The sequence below is a fragment of the Pezoporus occidentalis genome, unplaced genomic scaffold (genome assembly GCF_034315485.1).
Source record: "Pezoporus occidentalis ecotype Australia unplaced genomic scaffold, CSIRO_AGI_Poc_V1 ctg35, whole genome shotgun sequence".
NCBI classification, from domain to species: domain Eukaryota; kingdom Metazoa; phylum Chordata; class Aves; order Psittaciformes; family Psittacidae; genus Pezoporus; species Pezoporus occidentalis.
The window spans coordinates 5,231,260-5,243,525 of record NW_026915483.1 but is presented as its reverse complement, the minus strand read 5'-3'; the positions used below and the strand labels follow the sequence as shown (position 1 = coordinate 5,243,525).

General features: G+C 45.1%; 1 protein-coding gene across 1 annotated transcript in view; it reads left to right on the top strand.

Moving 5' to 3' along the window:
- EIF4E3 (eukaryotic translation initiation factor 4E family member 3) overlaps positions 1 to 11,616 on the top strand; it is a 38,129-nt gene extending 26,513 nt beyond the window's left edge. Inside the window, exons 6-7 of the mRNA XM_062630192.1 lie at positions 2,114 to 2,180; positions 10,160 to 11,616. Of these exons, the coding sequence (XP_062486176.1) occupies positions 2,114 to 2,180; positions 10,160 to 10,215 (123 nt within the window). The 3' untranslated portion in view covers positions 10,216 to 11,616. The remainder of the gene's footprint in view (positions 1 to 2,113; positions 2,181 to 10,159) is intronic.
- Positions 11,617 to 12,266: the final 650 nt, after the last annotated feature.

Genomic DNA, 12,266 nt, shown 5'->3' with positions numbered 1-12,266 from the left:
TAGGGGGTAAAGAAAACACAACTGGAATCATGCCTCTCTTTTTTTTGTATTTAAGAATGTGAAAGATAAAATCTGTTCAGGAGTGTTGTTGTTCTAGCACTGCTGAAATAATGGGGTTTCTCTTTGTGCCCCTAATCAAACACGCGCAAGTAACCTATGTGACCTGTTAAGGAGAGGAGATATGACCTCTTCACATGTGGTGTTTATGTGTGTGTGTGTGTGTGTGTGTGAATGCTGCATCAGGCTTTTAAACATGAAAAGTGGAGTGTCAGAAAAATGTGACAGCCTTGCAGAAGGCATTAAATGCTGAAAGGCAGTACTGGAAATTTCAGCCAAAAGTTAATTGTTTTTTGCCTGTGGGCTCTTTCCCCGTATGTGAATTGCAGCTTCCCTCCCTGCAGTCCCAACTCATCCCGGAAGACTGAAATTTTCTTTCTTCTCTTATAATCCAAGGTGTGAAGATAGTCAGAGGTGACAAGTGGTTTGGGGAGTCTGAATTACTGGGTGGTGAATTTAGGAACCTCAAAGGCCTAGTTTTCCAGAGGCTGAATGACATCCCCTTCTCGAGATGAAGGTTCTTTTTGATCTCTCTAACTACCTACCTCATGTCCCAGGTCACTTCTGAAGGTGAACTTCAGTCAGCTTTTAGTGTCTCTTGAAATAACATAAAGGATTTATTTGTGTTATTATTTTTTATGCCTGTTTCTCTTTTTTTTGGCTTCATTCTTCGTCACATGTGCACACAGCATCGTCTTGGCTAAAATGTACAGACCTAACTCAAAAGGTGATATGCTATAGCAGCCTTGACAAGGGTGTGGAGGGAGGAAAAATGTAGCCTTTTCTAAAGATACCAGTCTTTCAAGGGGTATGAAAAAACAACTGACAAAATACTGTCACTTAAATGTTGTGGTGTGTGTGCAGTGACGCTACTTGTATGCCAGTTTTTAATATGAAGACTAATATGCTTCAGATCCTCATAAACTTGATATGGCAACTGCTTGCTGCTGCATGAAGTGCTTTCTACCCTTGAGACCATCAGGACAACTCACAAATAGTGAGCACTGGTAACGACAGTGGGTGTGCTCAGCCCCATCACTGTCTTTGAGCTGTTCCACTGGCAGGCAAATGACATTGTGATAGAGGCTGTCAAGCTTATGTCTTCAGCCTGCCTCGGGAGCCATCACATCAGATGGTCCTGCCCATAGAACAGCTTTACATGATGCATTGGATTAGATGTTTATGAATCACAGAAATTCTTTGTATTCTAAAAGATAGCTTAGGAAACACCATTAAAGTAGCTTATTAGTTTCACATCTTTGAGGCTGCTTGCATTTTGGTTTAACCTGGTGCATTTAGTTTGCTGGATTTCTTAATAATGCTAAAAGCTCAAGCTAACTTCATATATCAGAAAAGGCATTCCTTAAAAATAGTATATGAAAAAGTCATTATGGTGATGGAAATAAATACATGTGTTTGTGTTCTTTTAAATAAATGAATACTGTCCCTCTAAACTCACACTTTGGAGCATTACGCTGGTCCAGATGTGTTTGAAGTTTTGTATGGGCTTTGGCTTCGGTGGTAACAAGTCTCAAAAGCAAGTAACAGTATAATCGGTCTAAAAGCCAGAGTAAAGTGGCAGGTAGCTTTACCCCCTGTTTTAATTCTTTCATAGCCAAGGCAAAACAGAGATCATGGTTAAATTATAAATCAGTTTAATTTACTGGTAGGGTTTTCAGGTACTTGGGGGATAGTGATGCCTCTGTGTAGACACAAAGGATCACAAGTGGAGCCTTATGGTTTTTTGTTTTGGGAAATTCTTAGGAGAAATCTACTTTCAGGCTTCGCATAACTGGTGCATTCAGGATGAGTTGTGGACTCAGATATAGTGGAGGTAAACTTGTTAAGTATTTATTGGAACAATTCTGTATACCAGTATGTATTTTCAGGGTCTGAATTCTTGCTGCAATTGAATTGAAGAAATTAATTATATAACACAGCACGTACTTACAATACTCTTTTGTCTAGACAACCTCAAAACTGAGCTAGCAAGCCTAACTTTTAGATTAAAAAATAATAATGCAAATGTAACTTATTTTTCTTCTCCCTTTCTTAGGCTGCAGTTTGGGAAGAGCTACTGTTAGCAACTACTGGACAGCAGTTCACAGGCTGGTGTGCAGCAGGTAATTTAAAAATGATTGAGGCAATCACGACAGATTGAGCTTGAACACAGAACATGGAAACCCGAACACAGAAACATGTGAAAACGAGGTATAGAGCTGGAAATCGTATTCACACCTCTCATCATTAAGAAGAGGACAAAGTATTCTGGCTGCCTTAGCACAAGACTTGCGCTCAAAAGCCTGCATCCCTGAGAAGCCAGCAGGTTTTCTAGTTATTAAATATCTATCTGTTAGCCAGTATTGAAATGATGAATATTCATTCTCAGTGACAGGATTCTGGAGCCCCAGATGACACTTCCCTACAGATTGTTTGGACTGTCACTGTTGGAAGCAACTAAATTGGGTGCATGCCCCCATAGTCCCTTCTGGTTAGGAGTTGTCAAGGGAAGCAACGTTGCAGACCAGAAGCAGAGGGAAGCTGCTTGGCTTGCCGGTGGTGACATTAAAAGCTGCAGTAGGGCTATAACACAAACCTGGCTGTCTTGAGCCCCAGGTAGGCAATATTTTCATTATTAGTTAAAAACACTGCTTAGGTCAAGGTAATCTTTAATGTGATTGAATTTGCATAGATATTCTTTAAATACTTTGTGAGCAGGAAGGGTTCAGAAGCCTGGCAATGTTATGAGGTGAGCTCAGCCAGGGGTCATCAAGAAGGTGCTCAAGGATGGCATCCTCTCAACAGAAAACAAACAAAACCAAGTCTTCTCTGCTGGCTGGAAAGGACATGGTGACCCAGACAGAGGTCCCTCATAAACATGTAACTGTCCAGGTGTCTGGCTGTAGGGAGTGCCAGAGCCTGTTGGGAATGTTGGATGGTGGCTGTGTAAGGTGTCACTAGGTTGATGATTTTCTCTGCATGGTGGCAGAGCTACAGGAAGAGATGGAACAGCTAGAGGAGCATAAGGGAATCTGAGGAGGAGATGGGTTAGTCTATATGGCACTAAGGCCTGCTGTGCAGCAGGAAAATCGTGACAATCACCATCACAGAAACATGTGATGTTTCCAGTCACTCCATGTGATTGAAGTGCTGCAGTGGATAGCTCAGGCTCTTCAGAAGGGATAGGCAAGGAAAAAGAGGTGGTGGGGTTGCACTGTATGTCAGGGAGCTGACTGCCTTGAGCTCAGTGTTGTGAGTGAGAAGGCTGAATGTTTGTGGGTGAGCACCAGGGGGAAGGCCAACCAAGTAGGTGTCCTGGTAGGAGTCTGTGATAGACCACCTAGCCAGGGTGAAGCTACAGATGAAGAAGCATTCTTCAAGCAACTAGGAGAAGTTTTGGAAACACTTGCCCTTGTTTTCATGGGCGACTTTAACCTACAGATGTCTGCTGGAAGTACAATACAGCAGAGAAGAAACAATCCGTGAGGTTCTTGTTTGCTTGGTTTTTTTAATTCTTCATTATTTCTTTAAAAGGATATTTTGACCAATTGTTTTTCCATTCAGATTGTGTTTCATTAAGATAGCAGGCTTTCTATCTTAAAGTACAGGAAGTACTAGATAGGTACAGTACTTCTATCGTGTACTGAGTTAAATGCAGATGTGCACAAAGATGGCATGCTGCTTTTCCTAGATGTGCTGTATGTAGAGGAATACTGGCTTGGTGAAATGTGTTTTCAGTTTTCATTTTGAAACATTCCTGTTGTGCTAGGATTTACTCACTGGTTTTGTCCCAAGAGGGAAAGCACTTACACTGCATTTATTCTAATATTCAGCGTAATCTGCTCTTGCACTGACAACGGCACATGTACTGTAAATGTGAATAGTCAAGTGTTCACTAAACAATTGACTAAAGAGAACATGTTTATATTGGTACTAAACCTGTCTGGGGTGATGTTACTGTGTTTTAATTGTACTGATTTCAGAAGAGCCCTCATTCAGACTAGAATGAGAAATCTTTCAGCAGTAGCAAACTCCACACCTGTTTTATTTAAGAGATGAGGGGTTTTAATGGTTTCATATTGTATGCTTGCTTATTATATTTTTCTGTACATTCATGAAAAAGTGTCATGAATCATTTCTAATGCATTGGACTGCATTAGAAATCACCTAACGCTTTGAGGAGAATAGTAGGCCTGTGCCTGCACCCACAAAGCTGAGGATCAGAACTGCTGTTGACTTCAGTGCAAAGGAGGAGATCCCACCCCAGGTAGCTTCAAGCCAGCAAGGCTTCCTAAGCAACCGTAAACAAAACTACAGACAATAAATGGATTTTGTGTTGTGGCATGAATATAAACGGGGTTGATCTTTAAAGGTTTGTCCATAGTAACTGCTTGAGGTGTTGGTTTGTTCTAATACACTACCAAAGACTGATGTGATACCTTTTACCAGAAAAAGCTGCATGTTAGAGATGAGTGGACACTCTACTGACCATTAATTCATTGTTGAGAGGTTTTTGTTCGGCAGCTGTTCAAGTTGCACAATTTCCACATCTTTAGTATATTAAGAGGCAACTGTTAAAATAAAATAAGTTTAAAAATTAGAATTGCACATTTGAGATTTATTTTTACAACTTGATTTTTATTTATGAATTAAACCTGTGCAGTGAAGGAGCATTAAACAAGGTTTCCACAATCCAAATGTCTTGCTTCTGCAACTGCTGTCTGAGATTAAATGTTACCAGTCTTGCTTTTTTAAACCAGTGCATTTTTCAGTGAAGCTCTCTTCAAATCTCTTTTGTTCATAGACTAAACAGCCTTTAAAATATTTGTTGTTTCCACTTGGAGAACTGCTTTATTTAAATTCATTAAATTAACCCCTCCACTACTTGAAAAACATCAAATTGTTTAAATGGATAGCAAAGAAGAGTCTACAACTTCCTGAAATTCATGAAAATGAATTTCTGATGGCATTTCAATATAATATTCAACCATTTAACTTCCATATTGAGGGACAGCACAGAAACTCCAGGTTGCTGCATTAGTGGAACTGAAGAAACCTGATTTCTTCTTGGGGTGGTAACAAGGTCTGGTTGTTACCTGCCTACACTGGGACAAGGTCTGTGGGCTTTACCTGGTGTCTGCTGCTGGGGCAGGTCACACTAACGCTTTCCATGAGACTGGAGCACTTGTTTGCTTTACCCAGGCTGGTTTTATGGATTTTGTAGGAACTTCATGTCCTTGATGCACTTGTCCTGCCATCCGGGTCTGCTTGGTGCAGAGCTACCATCATGTGGGGATTGTCTCTGTCCTGGGAAGCCAGGTGAGATGGGAGGGAGGGGGAGAACTCTGACTGGTGTTAGAAATGTTCTTAGCACCTTGTCAGAGGTGCTCTCAGCATCTTTCTAGGAAAGCTTTGACGCTGGGTGGTGGTGAGCTGGCTAAAGGAGAACTGCTCACCTCTCACATGGGCACAAGCATGGACTGTAAGAAGGAAGCATAAGGATGCAGCAGGAGTATGCCCAGGGAGAAGAGATGCTGCTGAGCTGTGGGGTAGGTGGAGCCAGGAGGGACTGCTGAGAAACGGCAAGAGGAATGAACAGCTTTATACTTCTAGCACCTTTTGTACTGGTTTGCACCTTCGCAGGGCTGAAGATGGCCACTGGCGGCATGAGCATCTCTGAAAGCTCCCTGTGTCTCCCCAGGCTGTGAGACAACTACTGCTGGAGGGATTAGTTGGGAATTTCACTTAGCAGGGATGAATGGCTGTCTTCTGGGGCTGGCTAATTAACAGGATTCTACTCTGGTAATTAAATAGCAGTTTGTTGAACACAACTCAGTTGATGGAATCTTTGGAAAACATAACAATTAGCAAGCAACAAATGGCGGCTTTGCCTCAAAAGCCTATCCCCAAGCAGTTGCTGGTATGGTTTTAACCTTTCATTCTCCAGCAATGAAGGTATTGATGCTATTGGTATTTAACTGTTTTTGTTGCTGTCATTGGACAGTTCGTTCTCTCTCTGCTGTTGCAGCAGCTGGTTCCTCTAGGGCTTCATCTGGGCTGCAGAGGTTTGCGATGTCCCATTTCACATACAGCTCTCTCAAAAAACTCTGGTGCTGCCTTCTTGAAAGCCAGTGCTGTGTTGTTCATGGGAGTGTTTGCTACCTTGAGAATAAACACTCTGCCCTCCTGCTGCCGCAGCAGTGCTGGGGCTGCTGGCTCAGCCGTGCATGCCTTTGCACAGCCCAGTCGTGCCTCCTCTGCATGGAGGAGGGTTTCCATCACGGTTACTCCATGCACAGCAGTACCGCCCTCCCTCTGAGCTACGTGTGTTGGAGAGATCATACAAAGCACGTGGGGTTTCCTCACCAGGCACTTGCACCATACACATGCACTGAAGTAAGTTGCAGCTGCATATTAAGGCTTTTCTCTGCCGGGCTTTCTCACTTTGTGCTGTTGTCAAGGGTTTTTTTAACTGCCTTTGTGAAGTGGTCATGGAAATGAGAGCATATCAGAGTGAATTATTTTGTCTATGGTGTGTTTGCACTGTGGAGATGCTTGTGGAGTTTTGTTTTGGAGAGCAGTGTTGAAAAAGAGCATAGGTGGAGCAGGAGCGAGTAGAGGAGAAGGTGCTTTTACATAGTGTGATGTGCCTTAGCAGTGCTGCTGGATTGCTGTGGAGAAGCGCATCAAAGTGTCCTCAATTTAAAGCTATTTCATGCTGTGGGCTTTGCTCGGTCTTATGACTGCTTTTATTTTAGTGTGGCAGGCTCAAGACAGGTTGGCACACTCCTCTCAGTAATAATTAGCTAACTTAATACTTCAGAGCATGGAACACAAAAGCTCTGCAGGTCAGAAGGGGCTCAGTCAATGCCCCGCCTTTGCCAGTTGATGGGAGTACAAAAGAAATCACTTTTTATATTCTTCCGATGGCAGGATTGACCAGAGGGGATGAAGCTTAGGAGTTGTCTTAAAACACAAATGTGTCTGTGACAAGAAAATTACTGATCCTGAGCAGCTTATATAAACCCTCCTGTCTGCACCTGCACAAGGAAAGGAGGTGCTTTTGAGTGGAAACTGCTCATGTCTTCATTTTTACTTTTTCCTCTCTTGCAATGATTCTCTTAGGACAACGACAAAGAGGAAATTACATTAGATAAACAGTGGGAGATCCCACAGCTTGCTGTAAAAGCCACCTCCGATCTTCACTACACTTTGACAGCTCTCAATTTCCTAATTTGACAAGTTAATGAAGACTGGATTGTTTCTGAAGCCGTACATGCCATGTTGCTCTGCACAGGACTACCCACATCAGTACCTTCTTCTCAGCCATCCCTGAGAGGGAGGCAGTGCGTGCTGGAGCCCAGGGCTGGGGGCTGGTGTTTATGGCTGTGGTGTTGGTGCAGGGCTCTGCAAGGTGCTTCCATGCCAGGATACAAGTGGACTTGCCTCAGGTGCGTCTGTCATCTCCGAGAAGCTGTCCTGCAGTGTTTGACCTCCTGGTCTTGGCTTGGCTGGCTGGTATGTTGTTTCCTTTCACTCTCCCTGAGGCTGTGTGCAGGCAGTGGAATGGGCTGGCCAAGCCAGCCAAGCTGAATACAGCAGGAGACGTCCCGCTTGCGCCTTCACGCACAGCATCCCTGGAGCAGGAGGGTGGGCAGGTCACCAGCGTGACCCTGGTGCTCTGCTCTGAGACACAGGGCTTTAAATGTGGTGTGGAAATGAGGTGTTGGGAAGAGTGTCAGTGGGAAGTGTAGCGCTTCTGGAGCTGTCTTGGGGTGTCTGCACAGCAGCAAGGCCAGGAGCAGAGTTTTGGGTGTTGCTATGCCCCCTTCTAAACTGCTCATTGCAAGCCCAGTGCCCACAGCATGCTCTGTCTCATGGAGAAACTGGGAGAGAAGAGTTTCCGTCACAATCCATAATTAAGCAAATCGAAGCAGGCTGGAAGCAAAGAGTGAAGTAGGTATCATTCATCATGCAAGGGGGCCTGGAGTATGTTCCAGCTCATGATGTGTAAGGGAGAGCAGTGTTATGAATAGGCATGGGATGAGCCCCCTTCTTTTTGGATCATGATTCTGTGTAATAAACATACAAGACAATTTGTATAAAATAGTGAGGATTCTTTCCTAGAGGAGTCACTTACAGCTATATTTGCACATCAGGGAATAGTTTGTAGGAACATTTTGTAGTTACATTTCCATACAAGTGTGCAAACAGAAAACAATGCGGTCGGCAAGTGATGGATGGTGCGTGTAAACCTCTGCTCTCCCTGGGCTTGTAATCATATTGCACAGCCTCCCATCATTCCGGGGAAGCATCCAGCCTGGCACACCATGGCTCTGCCTCTCCCACTGCAGCGGTCAGAGGCGTGGGGTGGATCACACTGTAAGCACCATATGAGGTAGATGGGATTTTTTCTGTGTGTCTTTTGGTCATGAAACAGTGGGTTTGGAGTAGGAAAACCCTCATCTAAAGGCTGCTGGCTCTTGGCAACATTTAAGAATAAGATTGCCTCTAAAAGGAGATAGTGGCCTGCCAGGTAAACTGTGAAATGATCTTGCAACATGCGGTACAGTCATGGTCTGCTCAGAAGTTTACTGGCTTTTGTTTAATTTGTGATATTTTTTGGGAGAATTCTTTTGTTTTGTTTGCTTTCAATATTTCCCAGCTAGCTGGTTAGCTGCTCTCTACACCCTACAGCAACAGTAGCTGCACTGCTTTTCTGGCCTTGTGTCTTGGATCCCCCTTCCCTTGCTCTGGCTGTATGGCAGGGGGTTATCAGGTGACTCTCCTGGAGCTCCGGTGGGATGCCTGACTGAAGAAGCCCACGGCAGCCCCTTCTATGTGTTTTCAGACTGATGTTCCTCCCTCTGGAGTCAAGCCAATGACAAAATGATGTAAGCATCCTCACTGCACTCGCCTCCATCCTTCCCGCTCCTTTTTCAGCTCTTCTAGCTGCTTTGTCCCCCCCGAGCATCCCTCTGCCCAACTCTACCTCCTTTGCTCACTACTGGAGTCAGCCTGAGGACCGCTGCTCCTCCCCTGCCTCCTGCAGTGTCTTCCTCATGTAAAGGGAAGAAAGAGTCAAACCCAAACCAGAGGGATGGATGTGTACCTGGGGGCCCAGCCCTTCCTCTGCAGTGTGGAAAATACCTGGTGGGGAGCAGTGAGGGCAGGGCAGGTTATTTTCACAGAATTACTAGGATTTAGAAGGGGTTTCCCTAATGGTTTTTATCAGAGATAGAGCCTGAGGAGGAGCCTCTTGACCTGGCTTTGGCACTGGGGGCAGCAGCCCCTCTGCATTGCTGACAGCCCATTTCCTACCCTGGTGCTGACCTGTGCAAATGGGGTCCTGAGTTGGTTGGATGCAGCACCTGATTTTCCTGAGTTTTGCCAGCTAAAGCAGAATCTCTTCCAAGCCGGTGCTGTGTGCTCCAAGGAGCAGAAAGCTTCTCTTTGCCAATTGCATCCAGACCTTAATCTTGGGGATTAGGCCTCCCTCTGATCCTCCTGTGAGCACGGGATGAGCTGAAGCCTTGAAGAAAAGGTCTTTCAAAAGTGTAGCTTTCCCAGCACACCTAAGCAGCTTGTCAGCACACCACAGGACAGGGAGCAGCATCTGACTTCAGCGTGTGCTCATTCTGCTGCTCTGCATAGGAGCCATCCCTGGCTGCCTGCATGGAGCTGCTCCCACTGTGCACCCAAAGGTGCCAGATGGAGCAGGGGTTGCTTTTGGCATGTGGCACCCCCAGGGCTCTTACTGCTGGAAACTTGTCGGAGCTGTGAGGAGGTGGGAGTTGAAGTTCAACATTTGCAATAGTTTTACTGTTCGAAGCCTGCAATGGCTTCCAGATTTAAGTAAGGGTTTTATCTTCCTTTTCTTTCTCCCTACTGAAATAAAAGAGCCATTAGAGATGGTCTGTAATATGGACAACACATGTTTGTCCAGTGTTACCATCTATATAGCAGCAGTCTGGACAGGAAAGCCCACCATCATCTAGGAAAATAAATTATCTCTGCTGCTTCCTTTGAAGGCTCTTAAGTTTTGGGCATAGAGGTTTTGGTAATTAAAAACTTATTTAATCTTTGGATTTTTTTTTTTGAGGGTTTATAAATGTAAAACCTGAACTGCTCGACAAGAAAATACCTGCAAAGAGTTGAAAGGAAACGGCCCTCCGGTGCAGGGCTGGCACTGGAGCTGCCATGAGATGGCACTGCAACACAAAGCATGGAGCCAGCCCGCCCCTGGATGAGCTGCTCTCCTCCCGACGGGTGTGCAGGGAAGAACCCTTCCTGGTGGGGAAAAAAATGCCAGGGAAGAGAAAGGTCTTATGTAAGGATAATTCTGCTATTAGTCAGGGGGAGCTGTCATGGAGCTGTGTCTGGACTGGACTTTTCCTTCTTACACAAAGCACATAATGCTGTAGGAATTCATGTATAAACAGTGCAAATAAGGGGGATGGCTAAGTTATGAACAGCAGTAAGGAAAGAGATTTTCTGTAACTGTTGCTGGCAAATTCAGAGTCTTTGATTTCTGGCAAGTTTCTGAGCATAACTCACGTTAAAAATAGCCACGGTGTAACTTACTTCTTGACTTGTGTGTTGAGCATACACAAAGCTTAAAGCTGCTGTGCCGCCTGGGTGTTGCTCCCTGGGGATGGGACAGGACCTCTTCCTTGGCTCTTTGCTCCTGACAGGATGTGGGAAAAGCACTTTGTGTGCACAGTGAGGCAAAGCACCGTGCTCATCACAGTGTGCCATGTAACACCATTGTGTTGGTGACATCTCTGCTGCTGTAAATGAAACGCTCTTGGAAAATCCTTTTGCCAACTGTTTTCCTTAAAGACAGGCAATAAGCTTGGGGTGCTGCATGCTACAATTTCTAGTTAATTTGTAATGAGACATACTAAACCAAGGAGGGGGGCTGTATATATTGTGAGCAGCTTCTCCCCTCTGTTGAGCTGAACAGAATATTGCCTTCCCCCTCTTCTCCCCACCTAGAAATCTGCTTTTCTGGTGCTATTGTCTGGGTCTAAATCTTGGAAAGTAAACACTAGCACATCAAATGCTGTCAAAAAGTAAGAGTGGGCTGTGTCTCCAGGCTTCCCTATGGCCTGGGAAGGTCAGGAGCAATTCTGGAAGAAGCCAGCAAAGCCCATGCATGTGTTGATGACCTGTACTTGCCCAGCACGGGTGCCCCTGCTGATGCCAGGCTGGGGGTCAGCCAGCTGTGTTACATGAACACTTCTTAATGCAGTTACAACTTCAGCATCCCCTGGCTGGTGCTGGGCAGACCCCTCCACCTCGCACCTTGAAACACCCTCAAGGGGTATCACACAGACCACCCTGGGGACCAGTGTTTTCCTGGGCTCCCAGTAGGAAAAGGGCTTTGACAAGGAGTAGCCTGGTGCTGGGGCCAGCTTGTCAGTGCAGAAGCTGTTTCATGGCAGTAACAGGTTGCAGAAATCCACCTGAGTTCAGACACCTGCCTGCTGGAACTGCTGATTGAGGTCTGCTCTTCCCAGGCACCGTGACCTGCATTATCCTTGCCCGTTACATAAAATGCAACAAATAAAAGCAGCCTCTTGTATTTGACCCACATTTCACTGAGGTCCTTTCTTCTTCCCATTTATTACCCACCAGAACATGCATTTCAGTCCAGACAAGGAGTAGAGACAGGACATTTCTCGTTTGGGAGCCCAGCCCAGCAGCCAGCGCTGGGCTGGGCCCTCCAGCACGGCTCTGATGAGCAGGCAGCTACCACATAGGCAGGAGCATTGGTCTGGGTTTTTTTTCTCTCCAAAGGCACAAAACTTCGTTTTTAAGGGTGTTTTTTAAATGGGACTTTGGGGAATAATTACCCTTTATGCTACTTCAAAGAAGTCCCCAGCATGCTTAGTGCTACCCTCAGAGGACTGTGCCTGTTAGGAAAAATACGCTGGCTTAAGCATCCTGTAAGTAATACGAACTTTGACTGATGGTACTTAGTGCAAATGGGCCAACAGTCACATGGCTGAGCCTCCTAATGCCATTCAGGATATTTTTGCACCAATTGCACCCTATTCATCAAAATAAAATGCCAATAAGTAAAGCATTACAATGCTTTCAGAGGGGATTGCTCAAAGGAAAGTAGGTGAATTCTGCCCCCAAATGGATATTCAATCTTATAACAAGTATTGTGTATTAAAAAAGGGAGCGCCTTGGCTCCTCGC